This window comes from Hyperolius riggenbachi, chromosome 12 (genome assembly GCF_040937935.1).
Source record: "Hyperolius riggenbachi isolate aHypRig1 chromosome 12, aHypRig1.pri, whole genome shotgun sequence".
Taxonomy (NCBI): domain Eukaryota; kingdom Metazoa; phylum Chordata; class Amphibia; order Anura; family Hyperoliidae; genus Hyperolius; species Hyperolius riggenbachi.
Window position 1 is genome coordinate 83282413 of NC_090657.1, and position 23645 is coordinate 83306057.

The 23645-nt window shown below is 45.6% G+C and overlaps 1 protein-coding gene across 3 annotated transcripts in view; it reads left to right on the top strand.

Annotated features, from left to right (window-relative positions):
- Positions 1-892: 892 nt before the first annotated feature.
- IFI35 (interferon induced protein 35) overlaps positions 893-23645 on the top strand; it is a 98975-nt gene continuing 76222 nt past the window's right edge. The window contains exons 1-3 of one of the 3 annotated variants that reach the window (XM_068262041.1): positions 909-963; positions 4624-4651; positions 17849-17926. In XM_068262041.1, coding sequence (XP_068118142.1) covers positions 4640-4651; positions 17849-17926 — 90 coding nt within the window. In that variant the 5' untranslated portion in view covers positions 909-963; positions 4624-4639. Of the gene's footprint in view, positions 964-4623; positions 4652-6311; positions 6381-17848; positions 17927-23645 lie in introns of those variants that run through there. The other 2 variants (XM_068262043.1, XM_068262042.1) reach the window with 2 other exon arrangements.

A 23645-nucleotide genomic window follows, 5' to 3' on the forward strand; every position in this document is an offset into this window, starting at 1 on the left:
GCCATCCCATGCAAGTGAATGGGAGCGTTTAGAGCTGGCTTTTGCAGGCTTTCATGAAAGCCTGGCAGTAGATCCCGGCGTTGCGTGTAGTCTCGAAAGCAACATGCTGCTTTCAGAGGCTGTAAACGACAGGAAACAATAGCAGAGACCAGAACTTCTAGCCTTGAACGCTTCCCAAAAGCCTTCAAAAGCTAGCTTTTAAACGCTGGCATTTAAACGCTGGCGTTTGAACGCAATGCCAAGCAAAATCTCAGCAGATGCCCGTGTGAACCAGCCCTTACTGTCTGGCCCGCAAAGACTTCTACATCATTTTATTTATACTCCGGCTCCCCAGCAGTCTGAAGTATGTTGACCCGGCCCTCGACCCAAAATGTTTGGGGACCCCTGCTCTATAGAGTTCCTGGTCCTCGCGTTCCTCCACAGGCTCCATTAGCAGTTTCAGACTGATTGGTCAGAGACTGCTCTCTTCCGTTTCTGGGGTGCCTCAGGAGTCTTCGGAAGCACTCGAGTTTGCGAAGATTGGCTGCTCCGTACTGCAAACGCAAGCGCCCTCTCTTAAACACGTGCGCAGTACAGAGCTGCTAGTCTACGGAGCCCGAGTACTTCCGAAAACTTCCAAAGCCTCCCGGGGTGGGATATTCAAACGGAGGAGCCTGTGGGGGAATGAGGACAGTGAGGAAAACAGGAAGGCTCTATAGGACCCATAGACTTCACTTCCCTCTCTTTATGTAAACCTCGGTTTTTTTTTTTAATTATTATTATTTATTTTTTTCAGACTCACTTTAAAGTCTAAAAAGGCTTTGTCACGTTGTACAACAGCTGAAAATAAACAGGATTGTCAGGGTGGGAACATAGGGGCCAAGCAGGCAGCCACGTGATTTATTCTAACACACTTCCTGCATGAGAAATGAAAGTGAAAGCCAGGGACAGACAATCCCGAGACGACAGCTGCCTGTAAAAGAGGTGAGAGAACTTGGCTAATTTGTTTCCAAATTATAACTCTGCAGACGGAATATGAACACAGAATGTTAATATATGTTATAATTACCTATTATCCATTTATCTGTCGCTAGCAGCTGAGCTGACACTAGTGGGGGCTTTTATTCAGAATATAGTTCTGTACAGCCGAGGCAGTGTAGGAATGAGGAAACAGCCTTGCGTCTGGGAGTTCCCTTATCTGAACTAGTTTCAGCAAATTTCATGTCTTTTTGCTGACTATAATCATAGTTTGCCTGAAATATGATTTAATCATCCTCATTTTCCTCTCTATTAGCAAAGGTAATGCGTTAAAGAGACACTGTAACATCAAAAAGTTCCCCTGGGGGGTACTAACCTCGGGAGGGGGAAGCCATAGGGTCCCAATGAGGCTTCCCACGCCGTCCTCTGTCCCACGGGGGTCTCGCTGCAGCCCTCTGTACAGCTGCCCGACAAATCTGTCAGCTTGTTCAATATTTACCTTTGCTGGCTCCAGCGGGGGCGCTGTTGCGGCTTCCGGCTCCAAAGTAGATGGAAATACCCGATCTCAGTCGGGTCCGCTCTACTGCGCAGGCGCCGGAGACTTGCACCTGCGCAGTAGAGCAGACCTGACGGCGATCGGGTATTTCCGCCTATTTCGGAGCCGAGAGCCGCCACAGCGCCTGCACAGGAGCCGGCAAGGTAAATATTTACATTGCCGCTGTTCGGAGGGCTGCAGCGAGACCCCTGAGGGACGGAGGACGGCGTGGGAAGCCTCATTAGGATCCGGAGGCTTCCCCCTCCCGAGGTGAGTACCCCCCAGGGGAACTTTTTGAAGTATGAAAAAAAAAAAGTTTCACTTACATTGGGCTTCTGCCAGCCCCCTGCAGCCGCCCTGTGCCCACACTGTTACCATACGATCCTCTGGTCCCCCTCCGCGGATCACTTTCACATCCTGCAGTTGCCGACTCGCCGTCCACTGCGCCTGTGCAGCCTTGGCCGCGCGTGTCCGTACTCTCGCTCTCATAGAGATTTTCTCGTACTGGATGCTCCCGGGAGCTAGGATGCACATGGCCAGGGCAACGCAGATGCAGTGGTCGTAGACTTGTAAGTTGGCGGTAAAGAAATGGTGCCGCGGCAGGGGACTGGAGGATCCTTTACTAACGTCGCAGGCACAGGATGGCTGCAGGGAGCTGGCAGAAGCCCCAGGTAAGTGAAACTTTTTTTTCAGCCTTCAGGTCCGCTTTAAGCAAGCCACACACATATAGTTTTCTTTCTGATGAAATCGATTCAGAGAGGAATCGGTTTCTACCATACACCTCGGAACGGTTTTTGACAGATTCCAGCAGGGAATCTATGGAAAAAAATCAATCAAACTGCAGCGTTGCACAGTTTAATGCAGTGCAATGGTATAAGCTGCGGATCATGCGTACATGGCGTTTCGCTGCCTGGTTACTTTTTGCGAATGACGGCTCATTCTGCTGCTGCTAAAATTCCGGGCAGCGTCAATTTCTGTTCTCCCTCTAAGTTGTAGCAACTCGGACGGAGAAGTAATTCGGGGTCCAGCTATCGCCGGCACCCGAATTACACTGATGTTGTATTATGTCTATGGCGGCGCCCAGGTCAGGCACAGCACGGAAAAGAACATGCGCCAAAATTATCTGCCTTGACTGTTCCTGCCCCACCACTGATCAACAGATTTTCTGTCTGGTCAGATCAATAAATAGGATTGATTTTTGCATGATACTGATCTAAATTATGATCGATCTGACATGCTGGGGGTACAGATTTAAAGGGTACTCAGCGGATTGTTCATAAACAGCCTTATCAGTCTGCCGACAGCGCGTACACATGTGCTACTGTCGGCTGAACGCCCGCCCGGCGGGAGGGTCTGACAGACCCATCGTTTGCGGCGGTATGGCGTGTGTACGCGACTTAAGGCAGATTCGATCACAGTAATCGAATTTGCTGGGAACCGACAGGGAAAGTCTGTAAGGGTATGTTTCCACTTGTGCGTTGCGTTTTTGACACAAAAATCGCGGCAACGAATCTGCATGCGGTTTTGTTAGCGTTAGCATGCAGATTTTCATGCGGAATCGCTCGCGGTATGCGCTATGCGGTTTTAAATATGTCAATGCCGGCAAGCATTGACATGGGTTTTTCAGCGAAAATGCACGTGGAACCGCCGGGAAGACCGCAAGACTAATACGCTTGCGGTTTTCCTATTTAGTTACATTACCGACTATTCGCGTGCGCCGTGCAAATTCTGATGGTTCGGCCGTACAGATTTTTCCTGTACGACAAACCGCACAGAATCCCGCACAAGTGGAAACAGTCCCATTATTTTTAATGGGTTATGCGAATCTGCATGCAGAAAACGCATGCAGATTCGCTGTAGTGGAAATGGACCCTAAGTGTATAAGTTCTTATAGCTGTTTTTAAAGTTGTTAAGGTGGCCACACACTCAATAATTTCTCACAATGGTATCCGGGAAGTCAATGTGATTGACAAAATATGGTCGGCTGGGGCTAAAATCGATCAAATTGATTGATCTGGCCAGACGGAAGATCTAGGTTGAACAGTGGCGGATCGAAAGCGGCAAAAGATTGACTGTCTATATCGTTGCATTGGATCAAACAGTGCAACGCCGCGCTTCGATAGATTTTTAATAGATTTCCTTCTGAAATCTTTTGAATATCTGTTCCTAGTGTGTGGCCCTCATCAGATTTGAATCTGGTGTCTATACATGTATGGCCACTTTTAAACACTTAACACCACGTAAAACAGGTGCCTGAAAACATTTTATACAAAGGGCCAGTTCACTGTTCCTGTGACTGTTGGGAGGCTGGCTGAGTAAAATTAAAGTGCACCAGAGGGATATGGAGGCTGCCATGTTTATTTTCTTTTAAGAAATACTAGCTGTCCTGCTTATCCTCGGCCTCTAATACTTTAAGCCACAGACCCTGAACAAGCGTGCAGCAGGTCAGCGGTTTCTGATATTATTGTCAGATCTGAAGAGATTAGCTGCATGCCAGGTTCTGGTGTTATTCAGACACTACTGCAGCCAAATAGATCAGCGGGGCGGCCAGGCAACTGGTATTGCTTAAAAGGAAATAAATAGGGCAGCCTCCATATACCTCTCACTACCAGTTGCCTGGCATCCTGCTGATCTTTCGTGCATCAGTAGTGTCTGAATCTCCCACCTGTAACAAGCATGCGGCAAATCCAGTCAAATTTCCATCAAACATCTGATTTTATATTTAAGGCAAATAAATTAGACCCTTGTTCTACTTAAAACCTGCATAGACTCAGACTGACATGGAGATCATGCTCACTGTACGCTGACAGTTAACTATATGTTTCTGAGTAGGGGGGCACTTAGGGGGGAGGGGCCAGTTCCCCCGGTGTAGCCCCCCCCCTCCCCCATGGCCACAGCAACGTACAGGGCTGTGGAGTCGGTACAAAAATCATCCGACTCCGACTCCAACTCCAACTTCGGGTGCCCAAAATTGCCTCGACTCCGACTCCACAGCCCTGGCAACGTATACAGGAATGTGAAAGTAAATACATAAGACATGCTACAAAATAATGATACTCTTCCTTAAACATTATATTAAGTACATAAATACTGCAATAATTATTTGAGTAATGTATTTCTTTAATTTACAGATTACAAAATAGCAAGATGTCTGACATGGTAAGCTATCCAAATCTGTAAACACATTTGTGTTAAATTCAGAATTGTTAGTATTACATTTTTTTCAGAACACATTTTATAGCTTGCGTACCACATTAAAACTATTGGAGAACCATGTGTTGTGTAACAACTTCTAAATTGCAGTACTCTATATGGTTTTCTGTTTTAAAGGGAACCTGAAGTGTACCTGAGATGAGAATAAAGCAAGATTTAATGCTTACCCTGGGCTTCCTCCAGCCCCAAAAGCACCGCTGAGTTGCTCGCCGGACTCCCGAGTGCCTCCGTTCTCTGGCTATTGGTCCTGGTAATCTGGCTCCGCACATGCGCAGAAGAGCTGACTGGCACGGCTGAGCCAGTTACCAGGACCGATAGCCAGAGAACGGAGGCACCCGGGAGGACGGCGAGGGATGCAGCGGTGCTTATGGGGCTGGAAGAAGGCCCAGGTAAGTATCGAGTCTTTCTTTATTCTCATCTCAGGTACACTTTAAAGAGACCCAGGGACAAAGTACCCTCATGTATTTTACCATATATATCAGTGGGAACATGACAGCAAACACCTACTCTGCTCTTTGTTTTATTCTTCTCTGCTAAATCTGCCTGTTATCAGCCCTGATAAGAATCCCCGACTGAGCATTCAGTCTGGCTTTGCTCAGGAATCATTGAAGCTGAGTCTGTCTTCTGTAATGTATTTTCAAGCCCAAGCCTGCCCCCTTCTGGCTCTGCTATAATGACTCAGCAATAATGATTCCTGAGCAAAGCTAGACTGAATGCTCAGTTGGGGATTGTTATCAGAGCTGATAGGCAGATTTAGCAGAGAAGAATGAAACAAAGAGCAGAGTAGGTGTTTACTGTCATGTTCCCATTGATATATATGGTAAAATACATGAGGGTGCTTCGTCTCTAGTTCGTACTGCCTGGCTGTCCTGCTGATCCCCTGCCTCACCTGACGATGTATCGAGGAACCACACAGCAATGCCTCCCAAGAAACTAGGTTCCTCGCTCCATTTTCCTACCTGTTAGGAAGATGCAACATCACGTGACGGTATACCACGGGCATCAACGGGAGGTCAAACGATCGCAGTACTTTGCACGGGAGTCATGGGGGATCTTAACCTTTCTTAGCAGTAATCTGGGGTCTGGGTCGGGATGGAAATCTGCAGCTCAGAGCAGTAATCCCGTGCCTGAGTGAGTTATATGCAGGAGCTACTGCAGATCTCTCTGTGGTATGTTTTTTTTTTTTCTTGTTTTTAAAGAGGAGCTGTTAGGTATAGGGTCTCAGAGAAAATAAACACATATATCAGTAGCTAAAGATTGGCTGTACTTACATTACATATGCATTTCACTGTCCACGTTTGGATTTCACAGAATTTGTATATAGTATATGCAGAGAATGATGCTCCTGACAGCTCATGGCAGGTTCCATGTTTGTGAAGCCAAATGTGTCGTCATGTCCTGCCTGCTTCTGATCACAGAACAGCTCATTCTGAATAACACTAGTTTGCAGTGAATATTAATGAGCCATGTGGCTAGGAACAATAGCTGACTCCTGCAGTGTACTCTGCCCAGGAGATTTATCTGTGCTGTGGCTGGACTGAGTTTTAGAAGCTGCTGAAACTTGATCCCGTCTTCTCCTTAGCAGCCGAGGGGAGGGCCCCAGAATGCTTTGCAGTATGTTATGCGGCTTGCGGCTTGCTTAGGTCTAAGCATTGCTGATAAGCATACATCAAAGGTAAGATAGATCTTTATCTTCAGTAATGTCTTTTTGGCTTCCTTCTAAACTGTTTAACACAGGAGACTAGAGGTTTAAATTAGCTTCTGCAGCCTGACAGTTACTCTTTAAGGTCTAAAAGCTTATGGAAAAATTGCATGGCTTTTAGACCCTAAATCTGGAATGATCATAACGACAGGGAGGTTAAAGATCCAATCTGTCGTGACGGTCATTCTTGTAATCGCACGCCTGTACCCACATTGCAAGATCGCAGAAACAATCACTCAAAAAAACACCGGTCGTCAGAAAAATTGCTGTAAAGATCGTATAGTGTGTATGGGCCTTACCGTAATACTTTTAGCCACAGTCCCTGAACGTGCATGCAGATCAGGTGTTTCTGACAAATCTGACAAGTTTAGCTGAATGCTTGTTTCAGGTGTGTGATCCAGATGCAGGCAGAGACCAGCAGGACAGCCAGGTAACTGGAAATAAATAGGAAAAGAACAGAATAGATTTTTTTTCCATTTGTATCCAAATACACTCTGTTATATTTATTTTATAGTTCTGAAGGATGAAAAAAACCTGATATATGTATATAACCTGTTTCCCCGAAATCAAGACATCCCCTTAGGGCCTGTTTCCACTACACGCAGATTGGATGCAGAGTGGATTCAGAAAAACTGACTCCAATGAATGCCTATTGGCCTGTTTCCACTAACCGCAATTTTTCTAAAGCAGATTTTCCCATAGGCATTCATTGGAGTCAGCTTTTCTGCATCCATTCTGCTTCTATTCTACATCCAATCTGCGTGTAGTGGAATCGGGCCCATAGACATTCATTGGAGTCAGTTTTTCTGCATCCATTCTGCATCCAATCTGCGTGTAGTGGAAACGGGCCCTAAATGCGATTTTTTTTTTTAATGCAGATTTTCCCATAGGCATTCATTGGAGTCAGTTTTTCTGCATCCAATCTGCGTGTAGTGGAAACAGGCCCTAACAGGAATTTCAAGCATGCTCGAAATACAGTATAAGGCCTACCCTGAAAGTAAGCCCTAGCGGCAGTAAGGGGAAAAAGTATGGCAACCTGTGTTATTCAAAGGTCTGGAGAAGATTGAGGCAGGCACTCAGGGTTTTGACTCGGAGATGAAGTACAGCAAATATTTGCAAGTAGAACGTATGCCCCCAGCAGAAGCTACGTGCTCAAGACTGTGAATGAGTAGTATCATGGAACATCGGCAAGGAGAGAAGGTAGTCTGGCACTGTAGCTTTTAATGTTCATCAGCAAACATTCATAGGTGAAGACAATGATGTGGCATCAAATAACAAATTTGTACACTGTGTCACAAATACTCATCGTGCTGCTGCTGCTGAGGTGAGGGAGGGACGTCCGTGGGCGCCAGTGGGTGCACGGCCTTACGCCGTTTCGCTATGGAATAAGCCTTGCTTCTACCGAGGCCTGTGTGCACACAGGCCTCGGTAGAAGCAAGGCTTATTCCATAGCGAAACGGCGTAAGGCCGTGCACCCACTGGCGCCCACGGACGTCCCTCCCTCACCTCAGCAGCAGCAGCACGATGAGTATTTGTGACACAGTGTACAAATTTGTTATTTGATGCCACATCATTGTCTTCACCTATGAATGTTTGCTGATGAACATTAAAAGCTACAGTGCCAGACTACCTTCTCTCCTTGCCGATGCAACCTGTGTTATTACTGGAGCTGATGGTCTCACGAGTGGGGCCATGGCTCTGTCATTGGGGCAATCACTGCATTCACTGCTAATCAGCGAGTGCAGTGATTGGCCCAATTGGAGTGCAGTGATAAAGCCTGATGGTCTCTTTCCTGCTAGCCCATCAGCTCCGGTAGAAACACAAGTTCCCATACTTCTTCCCCATAGGCTGAAGCTCAGGGACACAGCAGCATAGAGCTGGGGGTGAGAGGAGAATGCAGGGGGATATCGGAGGACACAGGGCACACCGGGAGAACTCTAAAAGAACAAGGGGGACACAGGGGCACACAAGAGGTGGATCTAGCAGGGGAAGAGATGGCACAGTGATGAAGGCAGGAGGACACATACCACAGGTATATAAGACATCCGCTAAAAATAAGCCCTAGCACATCTTTAGGAGCAAAAATTAATATGAGACACAGTCTTATTTTTGGGGGAAACACGAACAGCACCAATTGGCTGCATCTACAGAAAAGGAAGCTTTAGCAAATTATACATTTCCAAATAAAAGCTTTGTGCACCATCATTCAATGATTGCAGCTATTTGTAGTTGGAGGCAGAGACCTGTAGAGGGATGCAGGTATGACACATGCTATGGTATGGAAGAACAAGGGGACACTGCTCAGTATCCTCCCTGGTGTTCTCTACATAGATTCTGTCTCTCTCCCCCCATTGCATCAGCCCTGCTTCTGGGCATCACTTCTTGTATGATGGAGCTGCATGGCGCACGCCCAATAGCTCATTCTTCTCTTCAATTTGTTTTTTTATAGACCAATCTCTTCATGTCTGTGACAGGTCTGTCATAGAGGTGCCATTACTGGGGGTGCTGTTTGTCACCTGGGCCTGTCAGGGGCGGGGTTGCAGACTCTAACTAGGGGTCTGTTTTAGGGGCAGTCTGTTATTGGAGGCTTGTGATAAGTGGTCTGTCATGGGGGGCTATAAATGAAGGGGGAAGGCAGTGGCCATCAGTCAGCAAGGTCTGTCATAATATGTTACTAGAATACAGCATGGAATTTGTCATGTGGTAAAAAAAAATTATGTTACTAACTCTGTTATTTTGCTCCCTGTTGCATTTTTTTTTTTGGGGGGGGGGGGAATTAGACCATCTGCCTAATTGTTATTTGGGGGATACATTGACCTATTGCCATTCTTAATTCTTACAGGCCATGACTCCCTTCAATTTGAAACTATACCTTAGCATTATTGGATGGTGTGACCTCACCCCCTTTCCTGGGGTGCAATTTCAATGATAGTCATAGGCACGGTTTTCCCTAGATATGCCTTCCTCCACCAGAGGTTTGGAGGTAATGTGCCTTGTCTTTTTTTTTTTTTTCCCTAGATTGTATTACTAATTTGTCATTACAATCTGCTGATCTCTTGTAGTGCAGTCCACAGCTTAACCGCTGTTTCTGTAACAAATCCTTTCCTGTTAGGCCTCTTACACAGTAAGACGTTGCGTTTGATGCAACGTTAAGGTCGCATAACGTGCCCCTAACGCAACGCATTGAAAGACTATAACTTGGACATTATTTAGCCCTGCGTTTGGTGTGCCGTTTTCGTCGCACAGTGGTAAAACATTACTGAGCATGTGCAAACAGTCTAACGCAGCTAAAAACGTGTATAACACATAGCATGCAACACTTTCATTTAGCGTGCAGCGTTAGACACCAACGCAACGTTTGCACTGTGCACAGCCCATTGATTTTTCATTGCTGTAAGTTATTGTGCGTTACATGTTGTTGTAACGTGCAACTTTAACGTCACACTGAAAGAGCCCTTACAGTAGAATTTAATTTCCTCTGCATACAGTTTATGTCCCACCATCGTATTTACTGCATATTATATATTAACATACTGTATTTTTTGGACTATAAGACTCACTTTTCCTCCTCCAAAAGTGGGGGGAAAAGTCACTGCGTCTTATAGTCCAAATGCAGGGAGTTCCTGACTTGTGAACACCTGCCAATACGAACCTCCAACCCACTGCAATGTCAGGGACTCCTTGTACTGTGCCCATGCAGAGGAGGACATAGGGGGACACAAAGGGCATAGAGGATGACACAAGGGGGACACAAAGGGGCATAGAGGAGGACACAAAGAGGACAGAGGCAGATACATGGGGGCACAGGAAGATACAGGGGAGATACAGGAGGACATAAGGGGGACAGAGGATGACACAGGGAGACGCAAAAGGTACAAGGTGGCATGAGGTACAAAGGGGGCATAATCCACAAGATGCCCCTTCACAAATATATGCACCAGGTTTAGTATATATATTTTCCCCTGGCTTTTGTCTTCTAAACCTAGGTGTGCCTTATGGTCAGGAGCGTCTTATAGTCCAAAAAATACGGTATATGGTTAAATCACCTCTAATCATGACGATCTCCTGTTTGTTTTTCAAAGCTGTTTTTCTACTTTGATACTGAAAGTTTGATCACCCATCCTTGTAATTGTTTTGTCCGCCTACGTCTAAACTCTCCCCATGTCTGCTATGTCTTACTATGTATACTATGGTGTCCAAAACTATATTCCATACTCCAGATATAGTCCAAAAATGATTTATAATGCAGCAATATCATATTTGTATTCAGACAGGAGTATGCTTAACAACTCACAATTATGAGAGTGCCTTTTATTTCAGTGCTGCTTCAGCTTCTAACTTGAGTGTTACTTTTCAAGTGTAGTTTAAAGTGAACCAGAACTGAAGCACCCTCATGTATTTTACCATATATATCAGTGGGAACATTATAGAAAACACCTACCTTGCTCTCTGCTTCATCCTTCACTGCTCAGCCTGCTTGTTAACAGCCCTGATAAATTCCCCGACTGAGCATTCAGTCTGGCTTTGCTCAGGAATCATTATAGCCGAGTCTGTCTTCTCTGATGTCTTTTCAAGCCCAAGCTCCCCCCCCTTCTGGATCTGCTATACTGATTCCTGAGCAAAGCCAGACTGCATGCTCAGTCTTGGATTTTATATAACAAGCAGGCTGAGCAGTGAAGGATAAAGCAGAGAGCAGGGTGGGTGTTTTCTCTAATGTTCCCACTGATATATGGTAAAATACATGAGGGTGCTTTGTCTCTGGTTCACTTTAACTCTTTAACAGGTAGTTAGTATAAATATTTTAGTAAGTAATTTAAAGGATCACTATTGCGAAAATCGTAAAATTTTAAATATGTTTACACATACAAATAAGAAGTAAGTTTCTTCCAGAGTAAAATGAGCCATAAATTACTTTTCTCCTATGTTGCTGTCACTTACAGTAGGTATGAGAAATCTGACAGGACCGACAGGTTTTGGACTAGTCCATCTCGTGTGACACGTATACAGCACTTGACTCTGAAGTGTCAGAGGCTTCCACAGGGGCAAGCAATGGAGTACTGGTCCTGTCCTCCCCCACCCTGTGCTGTTCTCCCTCCCCCCCCCCCCCCCCAAGCACAGCACAGAATGGGATCAGGGAAGTACGCAAGATGTGGAGAGCACAAGATGAGAGCACCAGAGGACGGGGGGAGCACACAGGAAGGGTTGGTTCCCCCAACCACCCCTTCGTGTGTGTTCCCCCTGTCCTCTGGGGCAGGGTTGGTGACAGTGGGCCTTGGGCGGTAAAATGTATAAATCCGGCCCTGACCCTGATGGATCCTCTTATTTTTCACAAAGATAGGGACACCAAGAGCCCAATATAATGTAGGATGAATATGTAAAGGTAAGTAAGTAGATATACTCACAAACAAGGGTTACCGTCCAGGTAACCACTAAATCAGCAGGTCGGGAGATTAGACCTGTCCCCACTCAGGATTAAGAAGTCTATCTGTAGATATCTCTTCACAGAGGTGCTGAGCATTGCACCAGACCTGTATGGGTACATGCTCCGTTTTTTATTGCCTGATGAAGCAGATGATGCCTGTGAAACGCGTTGCACTTGCACCTTCTGGAGTTTACAAATAAACCTTTGTTGTTTTGAATATAAACAACAGTCTTTTGTGTTTGCTTGGAGGAGGAAAGTCCACCTCTGCCTCCATCTCATTTTAAAATTTTTAGAAAAATGTAATTCCTTTGGCACCTCTGTCCACATATATACCATATATTCCAGTGTATAAGACGACCCCCCCAACTTTTCCAGTTAAAACATAGAGTTTGGGATATCCTCGCAGTAGAAATGCTGGAAATACATGGTTCGTTTTTAAGCTGATAAGATGGTTCGATAGATCATTTGACATGTCCGATCTCACTTTCAATCCTTTGGTCGCTCGTTTTCTGATAGAAGTGAATGGATAAAAAATAAGAAAAGCGGAAGATAAGAGAATCGAGAGCTGAATCGAGCGGCAAAAACGCTTGAGAACAGAAACGCACGGCAGAAACTAACCGTGTATTCCCAGCATTAGACTACCCCTCTTCCAAAGCTCACCAAATGAAAATTTTAAAAAATCATATACTGGTGCTATGTATGAACAGATACTGGTGCTGTACTGTATGTGGTACCCAGTATATAACAGTATATAGGCGATTGACTGCTTGGATTGGTCAGCTCTCCTTGTCTTCCTGTTTATCAGAGCGGTATGGAAGAATAGATCACACTGTGCCCATAAAACACGCCTCTTTCACCCTTCTGGCCCACCCTTGTATCCTAGTTACCTTCCTCTCTGCTTCTCAGATCTCACACATGTGCGCCTACGCCGCTTCACTACAGTCCTCAGCAGCGAGATCTGAGAGGCAGTAACAGGATAGGGCGTATTACCCGGCATCAATGACACCTGGCGTATTAGACCCCTGACTTTTCTGAAGATTTTCAAGGGTTAAAAAGTAGTCTTGTACGCCAGAATATACAGTATCTCTTATTTTTCATGGCTTTGCACGCCTCTGTGCACGAGCGCAGCCACACAGCACAGGTGCCAGTAATGTTTGCGCCTGTGCATTAGCACGGAGCCACTTGTACATGGAGGGATAAGCAGTGCGCAGGCAGCTCCATGTTACTGCGCAGGCACGGCAGTACTGTGCACCTGCGCCCATACATGGAGGGGGAGCGCACCCACAAGCAATATTTTACTTTTATCTAGTATGTGTACAAGGCTAAAGCCTTAGCAACAATTGTAATGGCTACCTGCCATGAGCGATAATGCACTGTACAATTATTCCGCTGCTATAGCAATATTCCGATCCATATGAGAAGGTAAAAGACAGAGATTACAGAATGTATAATTAATGAGTAAAGCTCATAAGTAATACATGAATGACATATTGTTTTGCGAAGGAAGGTCTAAAAGAGAATGATTATGGTAAAGTTTATATATTGCATTCTATATTTATATTTTTTTTAATATTATGTTTCACATCTGCAGTTAGGAGGTGGTGACTTTGAATGGTGATCTCAGCTTTTTCAAACATCTGCTGGTGCCCATTCATTACTTGATTTTCCTGCTCAATCGGCCATTCCATTCAATAATTTTATCATTTAGGGAGAATTGATTGTTACGTTTTGCTGGATCAATGGAAAATATCGGTCCAAAGTACAGGAATTGGCTACTGGTCACATGATTTTGATTGGCACAGAATCGTTTCGTTTGGTTTCAGAGCATGGAGATACAACCTCATTTAGTTTGATCAGTGAAGGAGAGTCGCAGAGGATCTCGCTTGCAGTGTGTGAAAACAGTGTGCACAACAAAGTAAACACTCAGCCCAGCCTGATTCACTCCAGGAAAGGCCTTTAGGCTGGTTTCAGAGTGGGACGTTAAAGTCCCACGTTACAGCAGCCAGTAATGCAGCCTAACTCACAGCTCTCTTAAGTCAATGTGCTTGTTCACAGTGCACACGTTGCGTTATAGTAATGCAGCACGTTTAAACAAAGTGCTGCATGCTGTACGTTATACTGGGCTAAGCCACGTTAGACTGTTTGCACATGCTCAGTAATGTTGGAGGAGGAGGTCTCCCCTCCTCCTCTGGTGGCCAGCCACATGGCTAATTAATATTCACTGCACTGTGGAGACTCCTGGTGGGAGTGTAGTGTTGTCCGGATCATGAACGAATCGTTTGTTTGATCCGGATCTTTTTTGTGAGTGGAATCATCCGGATTATCACAATGAAAGATTCGGTTCACAGTGGATGTCTGTCTGGAAGAAACAGGAACATACAGAATGTACAGTGCAGGGAAAGTCCTGTCCTGCTAGTCATTTCACCCAGTCTGCTTCCCTAGTAAAATGATTCAAAGATCCGGATCTTTTCAATGATCTGATTCAAATGATCCGAACTTCCTATCACTAACCTGGAGCGGCTGCTTTGAGAGCTGCATAACGCAGCTCAATCTGACGTCCAACTTCAACACCACCATGCTTTGCGTTAGGGGCACGTTATGCGACCATAACGTCCCCTAAAACGCAACGTCTTGGTGGGACATTTCCTTGCTACAGCTGATACAAATCCTGCAATAAATCTGCGCGGTTTCTACTTCCTGATTCATGGAAGCAGACATATTATTAACAGCCTGTGCTTTCAAATAAGCTTATCTGCCATCTCTGCCATGGCAATCATGTGACACAGGGGGGAGATCAAATTACAACTTGTGATTAGACACAAATGAGGGGAAATTAAACGGGCTAAACTCTAAATACATACAGGGTGCATGTCTCCGTGTTTTCCTTCTTTTCCTTCTGTCCTGTGCAAGAGTTCAGGTCCACTTTAGTAATCAGGGCTTTGTGCCTACTGTATATAGGCTACACAGTGATATAGTGCTGATAGTAACCCCATTGTTGCACCTTTTATGTTTTCAGTTTAGGCATTGATGTGTGCAATGTATCCCCATTCACCTCTGAATACTCCTGTAGGATAGTTTTTTTTTACTTTATCTATACAGTAGACTATTATGCCCCTTTCACACTTGCATTGTAAACCTGCATCGAGTTACCCTGTTTTACCGCAGGGGTAATGCAACAACAATGCAAGGCAATGGGGCTTACCGCACTTACCATATTGCATTGTGCTAGAAGTGCCCGAACTGCTGCAAAGTCAACAGCGGGGTTACCAGCCAACTACTACTGAGACGCAGCAGCGGCGGCAGTAATGGCAATGGTTGGCGCATAGATTTTAAAAATGTTGGCGGTGGGCATGCTCGAAATGATGGAAATACGATGGGGAATCCCAGTGACTTACTTCCTGTCCAGCAGGAAGTGCATCACTGGGCAAGGGGCTACGCATACGACCCTGTTGGTTCACTCTGCCGCAGGGTCGTATGTCAGGCAGGGAACACACTTGACTGTTTTCGTGCGCGTTTTCTGCACAGAAAAACTGAGAACTCATGTTAATCAATGTGCTAATTCACACTTACTGTGTTGTTCGCGCGCAGAAAAAAAACTGACATTCTGCATCCTGATTCTGCACATTTTGGCAGTTCTCTGTATCAATTACATCAGCTGCTGTGAAAAAACGCGCGCGTTTTCCTGCATGGAAACACACTTAGTGTGCAGAAAAAGTATGCAGAAAAACGCACGCGGAAAACTGAAAGTCAAGTGTGTTCCCTGCCTTAGTCATTTTGTGCATTGCAGTGCACTGTGGTAGTGGCGAACAATGCAAATTGCTTGGCTGTCCTGCTGATCCTCTGCCTCTAATGTTTTCAGTCACAGACCCCGAACAAGCATGCGGATCAGTTGTTTCTGACCAAAGTCTAACTGGATTACCCACATGCTTGTTTCAGGTATGTGATTCAGACACTACTGCAGCCAAATAGATGAGCAGGATTGCCAGGCAACTGGTATTGTTTAATAGGAAATAAATATGGCAGTCTCCATGTGTCCATGAAAAAGAGGCTCCGGTAAACTTGGGTGCCCAATTTGGACAAGTAGAATATTGGTAAATGTACCAATATTCTGCATAGTTAAAATTGGCAATTAGGATACTAAATTATCGGTAAATAACAGATATTTTACTACAATAAAACCTACCGGTAATCCTATTCTCACACTGAACCCTTCCTTTACTGATGCCTAACATTAATCCCCTATGCACAGCCTTAAAACCTCCACATGTCTAACCTCAAAACCCTCCCCTCAGGCAGGGCCGGTTCTAGACTTTTTGCCGCCTGAGGAAAACTTGTGAGGATACCGCCCTACCCCCCCCCACACACACACAGGTGGTATAATTGCCCCCAGTATAGGTAGCCTGTAGGGGTAGCAGCCAGGAAGGGGGGCAGTGGGCACAGCGTTGGGGAGGGGGGTCGGACCCCTCACCCTCATCTGGGTCCCCCCGGCCTGCCCCTCCAGCTATTAGCGCAGCGTACAAGTATCAGGCAGCGGGCGGGGAAGCGATGACTTGAGAGGTGGGATAGTATTTAACGCCACCAGGTACTTTTATGGCAACAGTTAGAGCCGTCATTCAGCTTTCCCGGCACCCAACTCACCGGCGACGCCACGACACGTACGCCTTCAAGCACCCAAACTTCAAATTTTTACCAATATTATCTTCTGCTACTGATGGGTGCCCAAATTTCCTGCTTCGGCCTCTATATCCCTCTCAGTTTAGGTGCAGGGATGGGCTTCGGAGTAGCTATGAGGTCGTAACTACACAGATTCAAAATTGTAATAAAGTTTGATTACTATACTTGTGACTGAGTGATACGGGGGGTGGGGGGGTTAACTTACCCAGAAGTCTGTGGATTCTATGCGTATCATTGCTCTCATAAGCGACCAATGGAACGCATTTCACCTCTCACTACTGCACTTCCTCCTTCCAGCTGCTGTGGTAGTGAGTGGTGGAACGTGTCCCATAGGCCGTGTATGATGCGATGGACCGCACAGGACACCGTGGATGTCTGGGTAAGTTAACCTCCCGTTTCTCGTGGTCACACCAGGGGTAATTAACACATTTGGCTTGAATCACAAAGCGGTGCAACTGTTAGCACGCCTGTGAAAACCCCCTTAGCACGTCTAAACAAGATTTTCGCGCATAAAACTTTACGCGTGCAAAACTTTATGCGCGTAAAACTTTACGCGCGTACTGCACAGAGCGCAGGGCGCTCTGCGCGAAGTGCCCATCAAAGCCTATGGGACTTAGCGCGCGTAAAACTTTGCGCGCGCAAAGTTAGCGCGCGATCTGATTGAGAAATCCGGTGCTAATCTACTTAGCACCCTGGTTAGCGCGTCTAAAGACTTTAGACGTGCTAAGTAGGTTAGCACCGCTTTGTGAATCAAGGTCATTGAATCCAAGTAGTTACGAACTAGTAACTAATCGGAGCCCAGGTGTCCTTTAAAGGGATTCTGTGGAGGGATTGAAAAAAACAAAAACTGATACCTACCTGGGGCTTCTATCGGCCCCCTGCAGCTGTCATGTCCCGTGCCGTCCTCCGACGTTCCTCCCTAACTAGACGAATAATGCTTGCTCCAGCTCCTGTCTCTGGGAGCTTACTGCGCAGGCGCAGTACGAGGCTTTCTGCGGCTACGAATAAATAGACTGGGACCTGGTGGGGACCGCGTGATCCTAGGAGCACTGCGCGAGACATGACAGTTGCATCGAAGCCCCAGGTAAGTGTCAGTTTTTTGTTTTTTTTTTCAAACCCTCCACAGAACCCCTTTAAGAGGGCAGAGCAGTTTGGTAGAGAGTAGGCTGAAGATCCAACACAGACACAGTGTTTTACTTGTGCTTATTTTTCAGACCATGGTTTATCAGTTTCCTACGGGCAGGGTGAAGATTGCATTGGTGAACAGTTGCATGTACCAGTACAGAAAACCCTATTAAACATTATCGTGGGTTGCTTCGTTGACTAAACGCATGTTATTTGTTAGATGACTACAGATGAAGCAGCCTCAGTGAAACTGAAGATAACACTTCGCTCTCAAATTCCTGCTACTGCCCAGTCGCAGGTATTGTGTGTCCATTTGTAAGCTTAGGGATGCCCAACATTTTACCCTCCTCTGTGCAGCATGGAGTAAATAAGCTGCTTGTAATGCCTTTGCTTGTAAATGAAACTAACCTTGTGCACTAACATCATTGGAGACTGAAGTAAGTATTACTAGATATTTTAAAATACTACCAGTTACTGTTTGAATCTTTTAAAGGGGACCTGAACTCGGAACGTCCTCTTTACGCTAAAAGATAAGGAACTGCATAATATTTAAAGAAAAACATTTTTGTTACAGCTGATACAAAGCTTGCAATAAATCTGCTGTATGTTTACTTCCTGGTTTCATGGAAGCAGACAAAGGGTTAACATCCTGTGTTTACATATTCGCTTTGTCAACTGAGACTGATGAATTTCTGTGCTGATACCGCTGAGAGCTCAAATTACGCTTGTGATTACTTAAAGATAAGGGGGTATTAGACAGACTCTTCTCTCTAAAAACACACAGGCCACATTTCTCTCTGTTTATATTGTGTCCTGTGCAAGAGTTCAAGTCCATTTTAAAGGAAGCATGAAGTGAAAGGTATGTGGTTTCCTTTTAAACAATACCAAATGCTTGGTAGTCTTGCACATCTATTTGGCTGCAGTAGCATCTGAATCACACAGCTGAAACAAGCTTGCAGGTAATTCAGTCAGACTTCAGTAAGACATCTGATCTGCCTGCTTGTCCAGGGTCTATGGCTAAAGGTACGTACACACATCCAACTTTTTCGACCAACTTGTCGTCCGACTTGCCATTTGAACGAAAAGTTGGACGTGTGTACGCACTCTTGAGCGACTGATAACAGCCAGTTTGCTCTATCCACCCAGCGAATCCATAGGACAAACTGTCGTTCAAACGACTGTTAGGTCTGTACATGTATACAAACGATTGTTAGGTCTGTACATGTATACAAACGACTGTTAGGTCTGTACATGTATACAAACGACTTCTAGTAGGTTGTCCAACTAATGGACGTTCAAACAAAAAGTTGTTTGATCAGTTGTTTAATCTAGTCCATTCTTCTATCGAGTCCATTGTCCATTATCAAGTTGGTTAAATGACATGTAAATTAGGTAAATTAGCATATCAGCCGCTTTGTTGGTCAGTGTGTACATGACGTCTGAACGACCAGTTTAAATGACAATTAAGCGTAAAGTTGAGTGTGTGTACGCACCTTAAAAGCTATAGAGGCAGATGATCAGCAGGACAGCCAGGCAACTGGTATTGTTTAAAATAAAAAAATAAATATGTCAGCCTCCATATCACTCTCACTTCAGGTGTGCTTTAAAGTTGTCCAATAAATTATATCATACTGCTACATCAAATCAACACACTCTGTGCATGAATTAATAGTGAAACGCCATTACCTTTAGTTTAGCCCAACTTCAGGTACAAATACTTTCCTAGATCTGTACTTATCACATTTGCTAGCAGAGCTTGTTACAGTACTATAACCTGTGCATAAGCGCTTTGCTTAGTTGTTGTCCAGTCAGTTAGTTTTACAGGTTGTAATGGACAGGCCTCATACAGTCATCAGCTATCATTCTGAGGCCTGTTTGAGTTGGGAGGCTGAACTATGCTCCTGTCCAGTTGTCCAGCCACCCCACAAGCACCATTTGGGTGCAATTAAAGTGCAGCTGAATGGCAGCATGTGTAACTGCAAGCTTGTCAGTGCTTGACACCTGATGGTGTTACTACGCAACAGAGATCCGCAACCTGTCCCATCTGAGCAAGGCTGATATATGACTCTGTGGGAGGGCCGCCTGTCCAGCGCCGGTAACGAGCGCTAATAAGCACCCGGCGGGTGCACAAGAGAAGCTGACAGGTCTTTAATTCACCGCCTTCAGCTGCTCATGTGAAAGAGGTCTAAGGCCCTGTTCACATCACAAACGCGGATGGCCACGCAATGCGGAACGCAACGCATGTGAATGCACGCCATCCGCGTTTGTGTGCGTTGCGTGGCTGATCCCATCACTGAAAAGTGAATGGGACAGCCACGCGTTTTTACAAAAAATGCGTGCAGCATGCGTTCCCGGACCACACAGGTCCGGAACGCATGCAGTGTGAACATCAGACATTGCACTCTATGCAATGTCTGATGTCGTGCGTGTCGGCCACCTGCACGCGTTTCCAAAACGCGGCTGGAAACGCGTGCAGTGTGAACGGGGCCTAACACTTGTTTCAGTTTAAGCAAACCTGTACTCCCCCCCCTCTGCGTCTTATATGCTAAATACAGGGAGTCCCTAACTTAGAGCCGAGACTAGGGGAGCTGTGAGGAAGAGGAGAGGCCTGTGATCGTCAATGGAGTTGTGGATTAGGTGAGCCGCGCTGCTGCTTCTGATAGTTATACACAGGGCAGAGGAGGAAACTTGGGGGGGGGGGGGCAGTGAATAAATGGGGGGCAGAGGAGGGCATACAGGGAGAGCGGATGACAAGCCAGGGGCAGAGAAAACACGGGAACACAGGAGTACACAATAATTGGGGGAGAACATGTCTCCTGGACCATGGACGCACCAGGTTTAGAATATATTTTTTTGCCCTCTAAACCAGTATACGTCTCGTAGTCTAGGGCGTCTCATAGTCTGAAAAAATACGGTAGATAATACGGTAGGCTTCCCATCTCGTCCTCGTCCCCAGTGTTGCTCCGCATGGACCTTCTGAACATATCTGACAAGAGCTTGTCAGGTATACTGGTATATTCTTGTGGCTGTGCTCCCCTTCGTGTACAAGTGTGAATAGCTTTGCGCAGCCGCAAAGAAGTGATAAATGGCAGTACCACTATCTACAAAACATGCATGCGGCTGGTCTTTAGGGAACACAGTTGGGTTGGCCAATGTTCTACTGCATACTTTTGTGACTCACAATCTATGTAAGGCCTCGTTCACTTTGTCAAGCGCAGATGGCAGGGTTATCAAAATGCAAGGTGCGATCACACGGCATCTGCACCGCTGTGCAGATTTGCTGATCACATTGGGTTAGCACTGCTTTTTGTCGAAAAATGCATGCGGCAGTGCGATAGCGCATCGCTCTACTGCACAGCGCATGCGGTCTGAAAACCAGACAGTGCAGTTTATGCACTTCTGGTGTTTGTTCTGAACGCACCTGAAACGCGTTGCTGAAATTTTCATAGCAAAGCATAAAGTGTGATCGAGGTCTAATGCCTGATACACTCAATGCAATCAGATTGTCAGTCGAGTCGATTATATCCGACAGGTCCGATCTAGTTTCCACTCGTTTTTCTGATCACTTCTATACAAAATCAATCAGAAAAATGATCCTATCGGAAATAAACAGAAAATTGCATTGTGTGTACCAGGCACAAGCTCTTTCTGACATTATCAGTATCCATTAAACTGCAATTTAATTTTAGTATTCCGTGCCAGCCTCCATTCTCTTCTCCTGTCCTTGTTTACATGCTGTGTGTGTAATCGTCAAGGCTAGAGGCACAAGATTACAGCTGCTTTTATGAAGGCGCTACAGAGAGTGATTGGTGTTTTTCTTTTTCTTGTTTGGTTTTCCATTTACAATGAGGATTTAGCTGTTTGTTTACTGGGCTTTCATGGATTATCTTAGTAATGGAGTAGCACTTGAATAATTTACTGTAAGTCTCTGCATACAAGACTGCCTTGCATAGACATAATCAGTAAACTGGAGGACACACCTGGTGTGGAAGAGAAATCTGGCCTTGCAGCTGCTCTCTTTCTGCTAAATAGAAGCAATGACATCACTGCACAGGAATCGGCACACCTTTCCTATGACACATACTAGCTAGTGTTAGGTGTGTTCAAGTAAGATAGGGCAGACAGAAACTGTAATGTGCAAAGAACAAAAACACTTCTGTATTTACCAAACAAACATACAAAGCCAGTGCCAATTGTATTTACACTGAGTCAAGCATTGGATTGAATCCTTCCTTGCTCCAAGTCAACAAGATTAATCATTAATGTTGAATAGATATTGGAGACAACATTGATTGGGACCACAGCTGGGGTGGTGTAAAGTTGCCCTTACATCTAGCGGTAGGGGCGTTGCTAGCCCCAAGGATCAGGGGCATGTGCCCCGGATCTATTCTGGGGTGCCCCAGATGTCCCCCGGGCAGAGTCAGCTCGGTACCTCAATGGCGGGCATGCTGGGAGCTGTGGTGCATCAATCAGTTATGCTGGGTGCTGTGATGCCTCTATGTGGGCATATTGTGAGCTGTGCTGCCATGCCGGGTGCTGTGATGCCTCTGTGTGGGCATACTGTGTGCTGTGCTGCCATGCCGGGTGCTGTGATGCCTCTGTGTGGGCATACTATGTGCTGTGATGCCATGCGGGCGCTGTGATGCCTCTATGTGGGCATACTGTGTGCTGTGGTGCCATGCGGGCGCTGTGATGCCTTTATGGGGGCATGCAGAGAGCTGCTTGGCAGGCCTACTTAGACTGATGTTAAGTTCATGTAAATGTGGCTCCACCCATGACCACATCCACATTCTGGTGCAGAGCTGGGACACACGCAACCTTTGGTGGACTTTACTACGCAGCTGATGGAAGCTGCGGGACTCGCGGGAGAATGCATGGCTGGCTTGTAAGCTTTATATGATATGCGATGTGGACAAGTATATATCTTGTACGTAGCTTTGTAGCAGGGTGTATGACCTTTTAATAAATTGTTTTACACTATGGGAAGCATTTGTATGATCGTAGGTTTTTGCTTGGAGGCAATGGCTGCCTATGAATGCATTTGAACAAGCATCCTGCAGGTAAGCGGGCAATGAGAGGGGTGATTGGCTCTCATCTTACTACTCAGATGGTGACACCTAATCCTTGAAGTGTGTGAACACTAAGGGTGAACGTTGTGCAGGCGATACTCCCTATGTTTTTGCATTTTGTTTATGCTTCCCTTACATATGCTTCACTGGATGCTAATGAGAAGCGAAATCAAGATCCCTTTCTACATGTGATTGCATTGAAACGGAGCAGGATATATTTGAACGCAATTATCACCTTTGACAAGAGGACACTGCTTACAGCTACTAAGGACTTAATATTGTGTGCAGCTATATTAAGCCTCATCTACACGGTACAATTTTCCATCAGATAGACAGATCTATTACATAGATCTAATAAGAAATTGCATCGTGTGTAGATGTCCAAATTGTTTCAGATCAATTTTGTGATAGATTTTGCTTTGGCACGTACCCAAAATCTATTGCAAAATCAAATGCAATCCGATTGGACCAGTTGGAAATTATCTAATAGATCCGTCTAACAGATCTGATCTGAAGAAAAATTGTACCGTGTAGATGAGGCTTAAGAGAGATAATAATGTCAGAAACACGTGATCTGCGCATGCTTGTTCAGGGTCTATGGTGAATAGAACAATGCCTAATGATGGGAATACACGGCTCGATTCTGAGCCATTTAGATGGCTCGATAGATAATTTCCGACATGTCCGATCTCCTGTCAGATCGTTTCCCCGCTCGATTCCGCATTGAACACAATGGAAAAAGATAAGAAAAACTAGCGGAAAATAAGAGAATCGCCTGTGAAATTGAGCGGGGAATCGATCGAGCGGGAGAATCGAGCTGCAAAATTAAGCCGTGTATGCCCGGCATAATTGCTAGCGGGGGGACGAGCGGGAATCGATCTGGGCGGCCGCGGGGCGCGGCGGGAGTCGATCCAGCGGCTAATCGAGTCGCCGGATCTACCCGTGTAT